An 18208-nucleotide genomic window follows, 5' to 3' on the forward strand; every position below is an offset into this window, starting at 1 on the left:
AAAATTTGTGCTTGTCTGACATTACGAAGAAAACTACACCTGTCTTGGAGAAAGAAACCATGGGGTGCAGGTGTGGTCAGGGGTATTTGTAAGGTAATATTATTATTGTAAGGGGGCCTAGGTTGAAATGTCCTACTCTTTGATTTGCCTCTTCTGATAAGGCCCTTGGAAATGCGCGCTGACAGGCTGTTTTTCTTCAGACAGATCAAAACAGCCAGCCGCATCGCTCTCTGTTATGGCTTTTTGAAAACCTCCATGGATTTAGTAGCCCAATCAGAAACTTGCTGTTTTACAATTAACATGTACTGTGACTTTAAATTAACGATAAATGTTTGAATTATAAGACTGTGCTACTCAGCAGTAACACTTAACTTCAGCCCAAAACTCCCAAACAGTCTCACCGTCTTGCTGTGGGTAAAGACTTTCACTTCTAATAGCTCTACGTAGCTTTTTTCCTATTCTATTGTACTAATACGGGGCATAAATAAACCAATTCTCCCCGCTTTTTCCATGTACTTTATATTACAACTAAATATTTACTAAAAGATTTACTTGTATCCTAATATCTCTAAGGCTGGCCACACATGTCTGGACAACTCTTTATTGTACAATTTTCTGTTGGATCCACCACAAACCATATAATAAGAGGTCAAAATTAAACACATTCATTTGTATCCAATTAGGCAGGCATTTGTACTACATAGCTGAAGGTAAATTTCAAGAAAACTGCACTGAAAATTGTAAGAAAATTGTATCATGTATGGCCAGCATCAGACCTAAACCTTCAGTATAATTTCACAAAACCATAAACAAAATCACTTAAATGTATCTGGGACCTTAGACCCTCCTTATGGTTAAAAACCCTCCTGAAAAGCCACTTGGTGTATGTATATTAAACCTTATACTTTTTTGACTCTGAATGTCCCCTCTTGGAACAAAAAAAAAAAAAAAACCCTTTCCAAGTCTTGACTAATACTCCCAGGTATAGTGGCTATCATGAAGGTTTTCCTACCATTATAGACAAACAAACAATACACATAATAAACATTTATCTTGATTTTTCTGATAACCTATGATCGGTCAGTCAATTTTTACAGTAATAATGTGACTGTCGCTATCAGGAACAGTGTGTTATATTAACAGTCCGCAGGCGCAATTTTTACAAGTCCTATATAATTATAGATACACAGTTTCCATATATGTCAAACCAGTAATCGTGAAAAATCATTTCCTCTTATTAGACATAAAGTAAATGAACTTAAATCTTTACACATAAGTGACAAACCTCCATGTCACACAAACAGATTATCTTATACTTTAATCCTTATAGTTATTATGCGATAGGAAGATATAAGCAAAAGAAGATTTTTTTTCCCTTACACAGAACAGACTGACATCTATTTATTACTCACTAAAGGATCGGGGTTTTCCTAAAACCCCCTGGGCTTTCCTGAGACCCAAAGAAAAAAACTGTCTTTGTTGAAGACAACTTCAACGCCTCCCGGAGACGTTTTATTTGTCCCTCCCAGAGGAACGGGCTTTTCCTGAGAAAAAATCCCCTGGGCTTCCCAGAAGCCTCGGATATTGTATTTACTTAAGACAATTCCTGTGTCTCCCAGAGACACTGTCCCGATACGTTCCCAGAACGTATCGGGACAGGTTCAACAGACTAACATATAATATCTTTCCCTGAAAAATATTCTGGCTTCACTGAAGCCTCTACAAAAAAAAAAAAAAATATATATATATATATATATATATATATATATATATATATATATATATAAGCAAACAAAAAAAAACAGAGTGTCTCCCAGAGCCGCTCTATATCCAACATGCTCCCTGAGCGTTTGGTGTATGGTTCAGAGATCAGAACTAGGGCCAGAGACCAGGTCTCCCAGACAGGTAAACCGATAAAATAAAATATCCTCTTACCCAGTACCGGTGACCTGGACCTTGGCCTCTTCCATCCTGGAGACGAGCCCCCAAACTGTTGGTGATTTCGGGTCAATCCCCACCTCTTAATATTCTTAATAGTCCCTGACTATAGACTATAACCAAAGTCTAATCAGATCTGTGTAAGAGGGGAGAATCCTTTCTCACTGAAAATAAGACCAAGTAGTCTGTGTGCAGGTCAAAAGAATTCTCATCTCTTTATTACATGACAAGAGATCTTATACAGAATACACAGGAAACACGGGGGGGGGGGGGGGGGTGTGTCTAGGGAAAGAACATAATGGGTTAAAAATTAAATGGTTACTGGATATTGCAAAATCTGTCAGTTAAAAGTTTAGTAATACTGCTTTTCAACCTAACAAGCAAAAAGAGGAACTAGAAGTGTAATATCTGCAGGAAGCACGAGTGTATCTTTAGAAAATGTGTTAGCTGAAATATATATGTGTGTAATCTATAACTGACGCTTTTAAAGCGACTTAGCTAAGTATATTCACAAAATAAAGAATTCAGTGATGTTACAAAATGGTGGGGCACAGGTCATGCAAAATGGATACTAAAGATGGAGGAGCATGTCCCACGCTCCTACATTTTCTTTAGTGCGCGAGCTAACGGTGACGGGGGCGGCTAAAATTTTTATTTTTTCCTATTTATTTATTTATTTATTTATTTTATTTTTTTTTACTTTATTACAGGTTTAAAAAAAAATAAAAAATCTGATCACTTTTATTGCTGTCACAAGCAATGTAAACATCCTTTGTGACACCAGTATGCAGTGACAGGTACTCTTTATGGAGGGATCAAGGGTCTAAAAGACCCTCGACCCCTCCACTACACTTTCATGTATGCAAAACGCCGAAAACGGCATTTTTGCATACAGACGTTTTTTAAATCTGTCGCGTTTTGCAGCAGAGTAACCCGGAAGTGACGTCATGGAAGCCGCCTCCGGGTTACGTCATCGGAGACCCGATCTAAGCCGCTTCCGGCTGGGTGCTCGGGTCTCCCGGTGGGACGGGAGGTCCGGGCAAAGTCACGGAAGGGGGCGGGAGGGGGGGGGACAGTTTCTGCACAGTAAGAGCTGTGAAAATGTAGTCTAGACTCCCTCAAGATCTTGTTCTGGCCAGTTCCGTTGATTGCTTTAAAAAAAGGCCTGCATTCTTTCCTAAATTTACATAATGTAACTGGATCTTAAGACTTACAGGTAAAGTTGATCCAGGGAATATCCGATTGCCTGTCGGGGTTCAGCAAAGATTTTTTTTTCCTTGCTAGAGAAAATAAGACCATGCTTTGCTGTTTTTTTTGCCTTCCCCTGGATCAACTGTGGGTATAGTATTGGTGTATATGGGATTGTATGATATATATTTTTTTCCCTTTTATTGGTTGAACTAGATGGACTTGTGTATTTTTTCAACCAGACTATGTAACAAATTTTGGGTTGTCACCCAAACACAACTATGTATAACATAGATTTTTTTTACTTTTCTATAGCTGTGGAGGGCATTATAATCCTTTTGGCAATAATCATGGAGCTCCTGGAGAGGCAGACAGTGTAAGTAGTTATTTTATTATATATTTTATTTACTTATAGGGGCCCAATACTTTTTGGATGCTCTTGAATAATTCTTTAAACCCCCAGTTCAATTTTCATGTAATGTTTTTAAAAAACGTTGATGTTATATTTTAACATTTGCAAATTCAACGCATTGTACCAAAGAAGTGAATGCACCTTTTTGCACCGTAACCCGATCACATGGTCATTTTTTTATCTTTTTTCTTTAGCTTTTAAAGGTAAAGGAGAGATTTGGGGTCTTTTTTTTACGCAACTTTTGAAGCAATGCCGGTGTAATCTTGAGGTCTATGAACCTCAAATCTCATCAAAGTTGGACCAAAGTAGTGCATGGACTACATTGAAGTCACACAGACATGAATGGTACTCATTGGAAATCATGGAGTATGACTTGTCATGCAACTTTGTAGTCCCAGGTCACAAGACAAATTGCACAAGTGTGAAAGGGGCCTAAGGAGAACCTGTCAACCCTTATTTCTATTACAAGGGATGTTTCCATTCCTTGTAATAGCAATAAAAGTGATGAAAAATTAAAGCACATTGTAAAAAATAAAACAAAAAAAAAATGTAAGTGCCCCCATCCCTCCGTGCTCACATGGAGTCCTCTGTAACTCTAATCAGGTAACCTTTAAAAACTTTGAAAGCATTGCCTAAGCGTGCATTACATGCCTAATATGTTGGGTATCTATTTACTTGGCGTAACCTCTTTCATAATTTTACAAAAAAATTGGTATATATATTGTGTTTTTTTTTTTTTTTTAAAAAACATACAGTGCTTTGCGAAAGTATTCGACCCCCTTGAACTTTTCGACCTTTTGCCACATTTCAGGCTTCAAACATAAAGATATAAAGACACAGACTTGATTGGGTGGTTTCCTTAGCAAAGCCTTCACCTTCACATGATCACCCAGTGGAATAACTATATGAGCCGCTTACCAGATTTAATGGACCCCTTGATTATAGGGGGTCAAATGCGCTGTGTACTCCAGTAAGGAACTCTAATGCATCTTGCTCCCATAAGTAGAGGTCATCACAGCCAGAGTCAGTGCCATAATCAGAAAGCCAAGCCATATGCAGGGATGAAAAAATAGTCTCATGGTGCAGTATCTCTTATCAATCAAGCATTTATTTAAGACAAATTGCACTTACTAGACAAAAAGCAGATAAAAGCCTTCAATAAAATCTTTTGCTGGGGATGGGAGACGCCACTCCACGCTGCGCTCCTCAGACCTCAGACCCGGATGTGTATGGTCTCACGTTCCCGACGTTTCGTCAGTCAAGGCTGACATCATCAGGGGATCATGTGACCATACCTTGCTACACATACTTTATGCAGATCAAGTCCGCACCTGCACCAATCACTTCCTTGATGTGTATTCCTGAACCGCCCATGCCACGTGGCTTGTAAGTTCAGCCCCTACATTGTATTAGTCTCTATGGACATGCTGGTTTACTATGCTCCCTTACGGTTGCATATTCGATCTCTCAAACCAATCGATGCTGCATACTTATAGCCGATATGACAAAATGCAACATAGAAAGTGCTATATATTATAATCAGATTCTGGAAGTGGATGCAGGATTGGCTATTTTTTCATCCCTGCATATGGCTTGGCTTTCTGATTATGGCACTGACTCTGGCTGTGATGACCTCTACTTATGGGAGCAAGATGCATTAGAGTTCCTTACTGGAGTACACAGCGCATTTGACCCCCTATAATCAAGGGGTCCATTAAATCTGGTAAGCGGCTCATATAGTTATTCCACTGGGTGATCATGTGAAGGTGAAGGCTTTGCTAAGGAAACCACACTATCAAGTCTGTGTCTTCCATATTGGCTGTCAATTATCTAATTGCTTTGGACACCAGAGACTTTATTTTTGGAATCATCCTATATGGTTCACATGTTTGTATTTATTTTATATATTTTTGTCGAGCGCTACATCCCCATTTGTTCACTATTTATCACGATTCCACGTTTGTGTAGCAGCTGACAGCGTGGGAGAAATCCCACTTTATCACTTTATATTCAAATTTATATATAAATTTATTTATATTAATTAATTTTTTCACACCATTTGCGCAGTTTTTTTTACCCCTTTTCTCATAAAGATATAAAGATGTAGAAAGATATATACAAAGTATATTCCCTGCGCCAAGTTTAGGATAACCAATAAATGTGAGAAATTATAAAAGCACTATATAATATAAAGTAGGTGAAGTTAGCAAGATAAGCAGCTGCTGTAAAAAAGAGTAAAATGCCAAAGGAATGGTCTTTATAAAAAAGGCCAAATACAGCGCTTGCTTTTAAAATAACAACTAAGATACTATAAATTACAATTATCAATAAAATTTTAACCTGTGCTTGTAAAGTGCCAATGTGTCTCCATAAATAACACTAGAATGTTAAAAACGTATTAAGCAGCATAAAATTGAAAAAGATTGTGTGGTAAAGGTCATAAAACGTGACAGTGAATCATATACTAGTATGCATAGGTGACTGTGACTATAATAAATAACATCAATCAACAGTGATCTTTAAAAGAGAAAAAGTTGCATATATAAAAGTCCAACAATAAATAGTAATTAATGCTCAGGCAATAAGTGTCCTCAATAAGTGGTTATCCACAAAAAGTGCAAGTGCTCTGGCTTGATTGTTCAAAGTATCGATTGCTTGTCCCAAAAGTGAATAAGATGGGTCACTTACCAGATAACGTGGGTCTTATGTGTCATATGACACTAAGACCATTCAGGCTTTGGTGGCCCCCTGGGCCAAGTGGCTATCCCTTTTAGGCTAGTAGTGGCTCCTCTGGACTAGGGTAGCGTGATGACGTTACGCGGTCCAAACTGACGCGTTTCGTCACTTCCGGTGACGTCTTCAGAGTAAAAACTCTCTGAAGACGTCAACGGACGTCCTTGAACGCTACCCTAGTTGGAACGTAAGCCGGAAGTTAGCCGTGATTCCGCGAGGAGGACACGCAGCCCGCACCGCTGACCACCAGGGATAGTGTGCATGTGATTTTTACATTGTCTGAACCCGATGGATGGGTAAATAAACTTAATTAAGGGCTCTTTCACACGGCCGCTCCGCTTGTCCGCAAATCATCCTATTTTTTTGCGGATGATTTGCGGACATAATGTAAGTCAATGGCATTGAGGATGTCAGCGGAATACCATCCGCTGACATCCGATTTTCTTCCTTTCAGTTCGGTTCCGTTTTTTGGAACGGAACAGAACCCTATTTTTCCTCCCTGTAAAAAACGGAAAGGAAGGAAAATCGGATTTGTCAGCAGTGTCATCCGCTGACATCCGCAATGTCCATAGACTTACATTATGTCCGCATATCATCCGCAAACGGATGGGATGATATGCGGACACACGGAGTGGATGACACAACTGTCATCCGCTCCGTGAAAAAAAAAAAGTCCCGTAGCGGATAAGATCAGCGGAGCGGCCGTGTGAAAGAGCCCTAAGACTTTATCACTCTATTTGGAGCCTTTCTTTTCTCCTTTCCATTACCTTGAATACTATATCCCGGAGTCCAGAGAAGCCACTACTAGCCTACAGGACCGCTTAAAAGGGATAGCCAATTGGCCCAGGGGGCCACCAAAGCCTGAATGGTCTTGGTGTCATATGACACATAAGACCCACGTTATCTGGTAAGTGACCCATCTTATTCACTTTTGGGACAAGCAATCGATACTTTGAACAATCAAGCCAGAGCACTTGCACTTTTTGTGGATAATCACTTATTGAGGACACTTATTGCCTGAGCATTAATTACTATTTATTGTTGGACTTTTATATATACAACTTTTTCTCTTTTAAAGATCACTGTTGATTGATGTTACTTATTATAGTCACAGTCACCTATGCATACTAGTATCTGATTCACTGTCACGTTTTATGACCTTTAACACATAATCTTATTCAATTTTATGCTGCTTAATACGTTTTTAACATTCTAGTGTTATTTATGGAGACACATTGGCACTTTACAAGCACAGGTTAAATTTTATTCATAATTGTAATTTAAAGATATAAAACTAATTTTTTTGTGAAGAATCAACAACAAGTGGGACACAGTCATGAAGTGGAACGAAATTTATTGGATATTTCAAACTTTAACAATTAAAAAACTGAAAAATTGGGCGTGCAAAATTATTCAGCCCCCTTAAGTTAATACTTTGTAGCGCTACCTTTTGCTGCGATTACAGCTATAAGTCGCTTGGGGTATGTCTCTATCAGTTTTGCACATCGAGAGACTGAAATTTTTGCCCATTCCTCCTTGAAAAACCGCTCGAGCTCAGTGAGGTTGGATGGAGAGCGTTTGTGAACAGCAGTTTTCAGTTCTTTCCACAGATTCTCGATTGGACTCAGGTCTGGACTTTGACTTGGCCAGTCTAACATCTGGATATGTTTATTTGTAAACCATTCCATTGTAGATTTTGTTTTATGTTTTGGATCATTGTCTTGTTGGAAGACAAATCTCCGTCCCAGTCTCAGGTCTTTTGCAGACTCCATCAGGTTTTCTTCCAGAATGGTCCTGTATTTGGCTCTATCCATCTTCCCATCAATTGTAACCATCTTCCCTGTCCCTGCTGAAGAAAAGCAGGCCCAAACCATGATGCTGCCACCACCATGTTTGACAGTGGGGATGGTGTGTTCAGGGTGATGAGCTGTGTTGCTTTTACGCCAAACAGAACGTTTTGCATTGTTGCCAAAAAGTTCGATTTTGGTTTCATCTGACCAGAGCACCTTCTTCCACATGTTTGGTGTTTCTCCCAGGTGGCTTGTGGCAAACTTTAAATGACACTTTTTATGGATATCTTTAGGGCTCTTTCACACGGGCGGTCCGATTAGATCCGCCTGTCAGTTTTTTAGGCGGATCTGATCGGATGCCCCATTCAGCCCTATGGAGCAGCGGATGTCAGCGGTGAGGTGTCCGCTGACACCCGCTGCCATCCGCATCCGATCCTGTCCGTTAAATCCGGACGGATGGAAACCCTATTTTCCATCCGTCCTGGGGATCGGATCGGATGGGATCGGATGAGAGCCCCCCATAGAGAGCAGCGGGGGCTGTGACACCTCCTTCTCCGCACTGCAAGCGGAGACGGAGCTGTCATCTGCCAGCTCAGCGGGGATCGTGGATCGATCCCCGCTGAGCAGCACTGATCCGCCTACGGAGGCGGACCGTGTGAAAGAGTCCTTAAGAAATGGCTTTCTTCTTGCCACTCTTCCATAAAGGCCAGATTTGTGCAGTATCCTATGGACAGAGTCTCCCACCTCAGCTGTAGATCTCTGCAGTTCATCCAGAGTGATCATGGGCCTCTTGGCTGCATCTCTGATCAGTCTTCTTGTATGAGCTGAAAGTTTAGAGGGACGGCCAGGTCTTCTTAGATTTGCAACTGGTCTGATACTCCTTCCATTTCAATATTATCGCTTGCACAGTGCTCCTTGGGATGTTTAAAGCTTAGGAAATCTTTTTGTATCCAAATCCGGCTTTAAACTTCTCCACAACAGTATCTCGGACCTGCCTGGTGTGTTTTTTGTTCTTCATGATGCTCTCTGCGCTTTAACCGGACCTCTGAGACTATCACAGTGCAGGTGCATTTATACGGAGACTTGATTACACACAGGTAGATTCTATTTATCATCATTAGTCATTTAGGTCAACATTGGATCATTCAGAGATCCTCACTGAACTTCTGGAGAGAGTTTGCTGCACTGAAAGTAAAGGGGCTGAATAATTTTGCACGCTCAATTTTTCAGTTTTTTTATTTGTTAACAAAGTTTGAAATATCCAATAAATTTCGTTCCACTTCATGATTGTGTCCCACTTTTTGGTTCTTGACAAAAAAATTACAGTTTTATATCTTTATGTTTGAAGCCTGAAATGTGGCAAAAGGTCGCAAAGTTCAAGGGGGCGAATACTTTCGCAAGGCACTGTATACTTCAACTAAAGCATTTACCCATGGTCAATACAGCTCTGCTATCCAAAGGGATCAACAGGCCACCACGGACGCTTTACAGGCCTTGGTGAATGAGCATACTAATAACTATGCGGAGCGATTCCCTCGGCGACTAACTTTGACACCCTACTACATGCTAAACGTCCCCTACACCTTCATGTAACTGAGGTCACGAGGGTGGATCTCTATCAAAATAAACAGTTTTTTGAGCAAGGGGACCGTAATGGCCACCTGCTGGCTATGATGGCCCAACATGAGCAGCCCCTTACTTCGATTTCTGAGATGTGCACCGCGTCGGGCGATTTAGTCTTTTCACAGCCTAATATTCTAGAGGCCTTCCGTCAATTTTATGAAACTCTTTATGCATCCCAGCTATCCCCTGATTTTCAACCTGCTGACCTGAGGGCTTGGTTGGACCCCTTGGCCCTTTGTTGGCTGTCAGACAAGGAACGGGAGGCCTTGGTGTGCCCCATATCTGCCGAGGAGGTTCTTACAGTCATTAATTCCTTTGCTACTGGGAAGGCGCCGGGACCTGATGGTATTCCCATCTAATTTTACAAAGCCCACGGGAGCCTCCTGGCTCAGCACTTGGCCTCATTGTATTCCCATTGCCTCTCTGAGAGGGCCCTTCCTGACTCCATGTCCTCTTGTGCCTCCTACCGACCCATTGCCCTTTTAAACGCTGACTTTAAGATCTTGCCAAAACTAATCACTAGACGCCTGCAGCCCATGCTGCCCTTAATTATTGACTCTAATCAAACTGGGTTCATGGCTGGCAGAGCCACAGATGTGAACTTGCGTAGACTGTACACTAATATTCATGCCCAGCATCCTAATGAAGGCTTTTGGGTGGTGGCCTCCGTGGATATGGAAAAGGCTTTCGACACTGTCCAGTGGCCCTTCTTTTGGGAGTTGCTCGGTAGAATGGGCTTCCCGCTGGTCTTCATTGGTTGGTTGCATACTTTATACAGGCTGCGGTCAGACTGGGGGGGGCTGTCACTCCCTTTCTCCCTATCCAGGGGTACCCGGCAGGGCTGCCCTCTTTCTCTGGCGCTCATTGCCATTGAGCCGGTGGCTGAGGCGCTCTGCACTTCCCCAGACATCAAGGGGTTGCGAATCAGCTGGCTGGAGGAGAGGGTGGCCCTGTACACGGATGATCTTTTGTTTCAGAACGGTGCAGGACCTTCCCTACAGGGGGCCCTTCGGGTACTGAACTCATCTGTCACTGGCCTTAGGGTCAACTGGACTAAATCCCTATTGTTTCCGATGAGGCTTGTAACACAGCCCACCCCTCCCCCTCCCCCCCGACGTCCCGTTGCAGTGGGTTGAAAGCTCTAAATATCTGGGAGTGGTAAATTGCTTTGAACTTTCTTTAGTTGAATTTGACCCCAGTCTTTGGGGATGGGCGGCTGAAACTTAAGGCATGGGAAAACCTACAATTATCGTTGTATTAGGCGCATAAACCTTGTGAAATTGAAAATTCTCCCTAGATTGGTATATTTATTCAGACATTCTCCTCAATGAATCCCAAGATCACTTTTTATAAAGCTTAACCAAATGTTCTCCTCCTTCCTATGGGGGCCTAAAAACCCCAGATACAAAATGGCTACCCTTATGCATCCCAGCAGCCAGGGCGGCCTAGCTTTTCCGGACCTTTACAAATATTATTTGGCCACCCAACTGGTTACAGCTACGTGACTGACTTAAATAATCCCTCCACTCGTCTGGAAGCTACAATAGTAAATTCCCTAGAAGTGCTTAAGTTTATTTTATTTAGTGGTTCCCAGGGCACCTTATAATTTAACTCCCTCCATGCTTACCACCATTCATGCCTGGGGTGCTGGCTTGAAATGTGAACGCTACCCCAGTGCAGCAATGACCCCGAATGCCCCCTTGTGGTTGAATCCCACCCTCCTTCAGTTCTATAAACTGCCGGATCCAGTTATTTGGACTAAATATAATATTAAATTTGTTTTGCAGATTTTCAATGGCCAGGGACTGTCTCCCCTGTCCTCACTGGCCCCAACTTTCAATCTACCTAATTCATATCTTTATCGTTACAGTCAGCTGTCCCAAGCCTTCCATGCCCAGTTCTTACGAACTGGTCTGCTAATCAATCAGTCACTACTGAAGACGACACTGCAGTCTGACTGCTCAGGGAAACCCACCTCCAGATTATGTTTTCATTTCGTCTCAGTTTCTCTCCCAGCATTAGAGGGGCTTAGGGCTCATTGGCAACGAGACATATCTGATCTAGGCAATGACTGGGATGATGTGTTTGACTTCCCCTTTCGATCCTTGATCTCCTTGAGGGACCGCCTAATTCGATTTAAATTGGTAAACCGTATAGACTTCACAAAATGAACTCTACACTCCCTCCTGAGTTTTATAGGAATAACAATAAACCGACCTTTAAAAAAAAAAAAAAAACACAATATACTTCGCACGCATGCGCTTTACCAAGTCTTTGATAAAGCACATTTGCGCGAAACACATTGTCACGGCAACTGTCCAAGTTTGTGTTTCACGCACGGACTGGTTCTTCCGGCTCCCGCCCCCTGGTCGACCGTGATGTCATCTGAGCGTGACCTGCTCGGTCTGGCCTCCCGAGCAACGACAATGCATCCGTCAGGGCTTTTTGATCGGCCCTCCTCTATCAGCCCTGTCTGCGGCAATGGGTGACCCTTCAATGAATGCCAAGGGACCTTTTGCAATGGTATCGTTGGCTGTTTTAATCTATTTGACTGTTTTTATTCACTATGTTGTGATAAATTAACTGTTGTGAAACTTTATAGGGGGTAGGGTTAATACCAGCCCTATGGAGTTTCAGTACCTTGATTGGACTAGGATAAACAATTTGATGTAAGCTGCCACCAACCTACCTCTGAGGTAGTGAAAGGTGAAAAAGTGCAAGGTTGTTGGGGTCGGCGCTATCACTTATAAAATATTTCAAAGGTAAAAAGTGTGTAATGTGCGTATTGGTGAAAATAAAATATATAAAACCATACGTCTTTAACCACTTGCCGCACGCCCGCCGTCAATTGACGGCGGGACGGTGCGGCCATTGTTCTGGGAAGACGTCATATGACGTGATCCCATTCAGCAGGGCAGGCGCGCGATCGTGTGCGCGCCGCCCTGCACTGCCGGTGTCGGCGTGTCCCCGGGACACCCCCCGTCACCGGCAGGGGGGAAACAGCCAATGGGCATGGCTGTTTCCCACGTGATCGGTTGTGTTCCAATGACACAGCCGATCACAATAGCAAAGCCCGGAAGATGACCGCGCATGCGCGATCGGGAGTGCGCAGCGCGGTCATGTCGGTGGCTCTGTGTTCCCTAGGAACACAGCTAGTCACCAGCAGTAGTAAACAGTCACTGACAGTGACTGTTTACTATGTGATCGGCTGTGAATCCATTCACAGCCGATCACAAAATGTAAACACAGAGCAGTAACTCACTGTTACTAGCTCTTCTCCCCTCACACAGTTTCCAGTGTGAGGAGGGCAGAGCCAGAAACAGTAAGTTACTGCTCTGTACACCTGTCAAAGTAAAATCACACAAATAAAGGTCCCCACACAGTCCTCAGCCCCCCCCCCCCCCCAATTGCACCTGTCACCCAACAGACCTCATCAGTGCCCAGAAATTGACACCCATAAGGCTACGTTCACATGTGAGCGTAGCGATCGCGGGCAGAATCACTGCGATTCTGCCCGCGATCCGGAAATCATTGCAAATTGCGGGACGCCTGTGCGTTGCCCGTGATTTGCAATAGCACCCCAAACGCTGTGCGATGTTGCCGTGATTTCCACCTGCCGAATCGCGGTGACACCGTGCAAACAACGCATGACGCCCAAAAAAGATACAAGAGCTTCTTTGGGGCTTCATGCGTTGTTTGCGCGATGTTACTGCGATTCGGCAGGCGGAAATCGCAGCAACATCGCACAGCTTTTGGGGTGCTATTGCAAATCACGGGCAACGCACAGGCGTCCCGCGATTTGCAATGATTTCTGGATCGCGGGCAGAGTCGCAGTGATTCTGCCCGCAATCGCTACGCTCACATGTGAACATAGCCTAAAGTTCACCGGTCACCAGAGACTGCCATCAGTACCGCCGTGCACCATCTCCCGTCACCTGTCACCCATCAGTGACCGTCACCTGTCACCCCATCAATCACCGTCACCTGTCACCCCATCAGTCACCGTCACCTGTCACCCCATCAGTCATCGTCATCTGTCACCCTATCAATCATCGTCACTTGTCACCCCATCAGTGATCGTCGCTTGTCACCCCATCAATCATCGTCACTTGTCACCTCATCAATCATCGTCATCTGTCACCTCATCAATCATCGTCACCTGTCACCCCATCAGTCATCGTCACCTGTCACCCCATCAGTCATCGTCACCTGTTTGCCATATACATGCAACCACTTACCAACCGCCTAACGACTATATGCGTCGGCCATTAAAACCTAAATACTGGGGTTATGGCAGCAGATAGCTGCCATAACCCCGGTATTTTTTGAAACGGCGGGCGGTCGGCTTTCAGATAAGGGTGGTCCCAGTGGCAGATTCGCCGCGGAATTACCCTTACGGTGCAGGGGAAGAGGTGCCCCCCTCCCGCCGCGTCCCAGAAGTTTTCCCAGCTTACCGGACCCGCCGGCAGCGGGGAAACCTATCCGGTCCTGGATCCTCAGAGACAGGAAGTCGAGTGAGGGCAAGATGGCCCTCACTCGACTCTATGGTCTTGGAGGACCGGAGCTACGTCAAAAGTCGTTGCCTAGCAACCGGTTTAAAGGGCCGCTTTTTTTTTTTTTTCCTTTTTCAACAATTTTTTTTTTTTTTCTTTTTTAGTGTAGTTGTGAGGTGTGAGGTCTTTTTGACCCCAGATCTCACAATAAAGAGGACCTGTCATGCCTATTTCTATTACAAGGGATGTTTACATTCCTTGTAATAGGAATAAAAATGATCAAAACATTTTTTTTTTTAAACTGTGTAAAAATAAAAAAATAATAAAATAAATAGGAAAAAAAAAAAAAATTAAAGCGCCCTGTTCCCGTTAGCTCACGCGCAGAAGCAAACGCATACGCAAGTCCCGCCCACATATGTAAATTGTGTTCAAACCATACATGTGAGGTATCTCTGCGATCGTTAGAGCGAGAGCAATAATTTGAGCCCTAGACCTCCTCTATAACTCTAAGCTGGTAACCTGCAGAAATTTTTTAAATGTTGCCTATGGGGATTTTTAAGTACCATTGTTTGGCGCCATTCTGTGAGCATGCGCAATTTTGAAGCATGACATGTTGGGTATCTAATTACTCGGCGTAACATTATCTTTCACATATGTAAAAAAATTGGGCTAAATTTACTGTTTTCCTATTTTTTATTTAAAAAAAGTGCATTTTTTTTTAAAAAATTGCATTTGGAAGACTGCTGCGCAAATATGGTGTGATAAAAAATATTGCAACGATCTCCATTTTATTTTCTAGGGTCTCTGCTAAAAAAAAATATATAATGTTTGGGGGTTCTAAGTAGTTTTCTAGCAAAAAAAATTATTTTAGCTTGTAAACACCAAGTGTCAAAAATAGGCCCAGTCTTAAAGTGGATAAATGGACAACTTTGTGAAAAGGGCTACTTGGATGTTAGGCCTCTGTATGTGGCTAGGCTGTAAAAGTGTTACACATGTGGTATCGCCATACTCAGGAGGAATAGCAGAATGTATTTTGGGGTGCAATTTTTGCTATGTACATGCTATGTGTTAGAAATATTGCATAAATGGACAGCTTTGTGTAAAAAAAAATGCGTTTTCATTTTCTTTCCACATTTTCCAAAAACTTGTGGAAAAAAATGACATATTCAAAAGACTCATTATGCCTCAAAAATTATACGTTGGGCTGTTTGCTTTCCAAAATGGGGTCATTTTTATGGGGGTTTCCATTGTCCTGGTGCTCCAGGGCCTTCAAAAGTGCGATAGGTTGTCAGGAAATGATATGTGTAATTTGTGCTCCTAGAATGCCGGACGGTGCTACTTGGATGTTAGGCTTCTGTATGTGGCCAGGCTGTGAAAAAGTCTCACACATGTGGTATCGCCATATTCAGGAGGAGTAGTAGAATGTGTTTTGGGGTGTAGTTGCAAGTATACATATGCTGTGTGAGAGAAATAACCTGTTAATACGTCAATTTGTAAAAAAAAAAAAAAAAAAAATCTTCATTTTGCAAAGAGTTGTGGGAAAAAATTACAACTTCAAAAAACTCACCATGCCCCTTATTAAATACCTTGGAATGTCTACTTTCCAAAAAGGGGTCATTTGGGGGGTATTTGTACTTTCCTGACTTTTTAGTGTCTCAAGAAATGAGATAGGCCTTCAGTACATCAGGTGTGATCAAGTGTGATCAATTTTCAATGATTAGCACCATAACTTGTGGACTCTATATAACTTTCACAAAGACCAAATAATATACACTTATTTGGGCTATTTTTTACCAAAGATAAGTAGCAATATAAATTTTGGCCAAAATTTGTGAAGAAAAATTACTCATTTGCTAAATTTTATGACCGAAACAAAGAAAAATGCGTTTTTTTCACAATATTTTCAGTCTTTTTTTATTTATAGCACAAAAAATAAAAAACCCAGTAGTGATTAAATACCATCAAAAGAAAGCTCTATTTGTGTGAAAAAAAGGACACAAATTTTTTACGGGTACAGTGTTGCATGACTGAGTAATTGTCATTCAAAGTGTGAGATCGCTGAAAGCTGAAAATCAGTCTGGGCAGGAAGGGGGTGAAAGTGCACTGTAGGCAAGTGGTTAAGAAAGTGCATATAGTGCGTTTGGTACTATCGCCACTTAGATGCAAAGTGCTTGGTGCTGATATCTTTAAAACATCAATAAAGTGCATAAATTGTGTTTAGTAAACCATATCATATGCCACATATACATAGAAAGTGCTGAGTGCTGATTTGTATATTGTATTGCACCACGTGGGTGATTGTGTGCCTTTAAATAATAATAAACATGGCGCTTGTGGATCTCCACCAAGTACACCGCTGCTTACCGCACACTAATGCAGATGACTCAAAATTCTTCGGTCACTGAAACACAAGAAAAGCCTCCATTGCGTAGTATATGATGGTTAAATCAAAGCAAGTCTGCATCCACTCACAGTTAGGGAGTTCACTTTCAGTGTATGGTGTTCGCCGGGCTGCTTCCGCGTTCCAACCGTCCGAACCACCGTTACCGGAAGTGACGTATTGACGTAACAAACCACGCCCTACGCGTTTCGTCATACGACGTCATCTGGAGCGTGCCATCTAGCGCTACTCCCGGTCTTTTTATAGGCTGGGCTGCCGCCATTCTTGTACACCCATTGGAATCCGGACACGGCGGACATCTTTGTACACCCACCATGTAATTTACCAATGTTGCACAGCCTAAACAGATTTTATTCATCATGTGAACTCCCTATTTGCTGTGTTCGCTGTACAGACAATGCATACATGTTTATTATAATTAATTTATAAAAGTACGACAAAGACTTACATTAAATAATTTGTTTAAAACTTTAATACAAATAATATAGTGTGATATTGGTGCGGGACAGTGATGTGCCCGATCCGATCGGGTGTAACCCGATACTCTGAGTGCTTCATGAGTGTGAAGTGAAAGATGTGATCCAGTGGACTGTTAAAATACTCCTTATGTTTATTAGTGAAGGGCCCTTTTAACTCATGCAAATTAGTGCTTATGGTTAAGTGCCCATACATATGACAATAAAAATCGGTGAAAAATCGGAAAAAATATTTAATGTTTAAAAATCGGAAAAAATTCTTAAAAACCAAAGAAACTCTGGGAATGTGTTCCCAAGGTAAAAATACATGTTTATGAAGAGTTGTATACATAAAACGTGGAGAATAACATAATCTTCATGAATGTTCTTGGAACTTGTACCCTCATCGGACTAATATGAAAATTGGGAATTAAGTCCAGGTAGGTATCATTAGGAGGAACGGGGGGAAAAAAATCCAGGGAAAAATCCAGGGGAAGAAATCCAGGGAAAAAATTATTTTGGTAAAAAAATCTTTTTGGTAAAAAACCAAGGTATATCAACATGAAACCAAGATATATCAACATAAAAGCACCAAGGATATGACCTCAGGGATAAAAAAGAGTAAAAAGAGGGAGGTAAAATAGGATAAAAAAGGTTTAAAAGGCTTTGAATCACAAAACAAGCCAGATAATACTAAAAAACATATGCATTTCCAGTTTGTATAAAATACATATAGAATATAAAACAAAATATACATATATGTATAAAAATGTATAAAAAGCCTAAAATCCATCCTTATTCCAGTTGAAGAGGGGTATTTTAAAAATCTGTGATAAAACAGTTCAAATCAATGTCTATGTTCAAGCCTTTTGGTTGGAGGGTCTGCATCAAATATATCCACTTGGTTTCATTTCTGGATACACTTATTCTTTTATTGCTACCTCTCCAGTCATTTTTTATTTTGTCAATGGCGTAGAAAACCATGCCTGTGGGGTCTTGAGAATGGTATTGCTTGAAATGTCGTGGGAGAATATGTTTATCAAACCCCTTTCAAATGTTTTTCACATGCTCTCTAATGCGGACAAACAAGGGTCTGGTGGTACGGCCTGCATATTGTAACTTACATGGGCATTCCACCACGTAAGTTACATGAGTACTTGTGCAAGTTATAGTGT

General features: G+C 41.9%; 1 protein-coding gene across 2 annotated transcripts in view; it reads left to right on the forward strand.

Moving 5' to 3' along the window:
- The window catches only part of CCS (copper chaperone for superoxide dismutase), a 353047-nt gene that overhangs the window by 187451 nt on the left and 147388 nt on the right, over positions 1–18208 (forward strand). For both annotated transcript variants that reach the window (XM_082270566.1, XM_082270567.1), the window contains exon 4: positions 3442–3502. In XM_082270566.1, coding sequence (XP_082126692.1) covers positions 3442–3502 — 61 coding nt within the window. The remainder of the gene's footprint in view (positions 1–3441; positions 3503–18208) is intronic.

This window comes from Pelophylax lessonae (assembly GCF_965119305.1).
Source record: "Pelophylax lessonae genome assembly, chromosome: 10".
Taxonomy (NCBI): domain Eukaryota; kingdom Metazoa; phylum Chordata; class Amphibia; order Anura; family Ranidae; genus Pelophylax; species Pelophylax lessonae.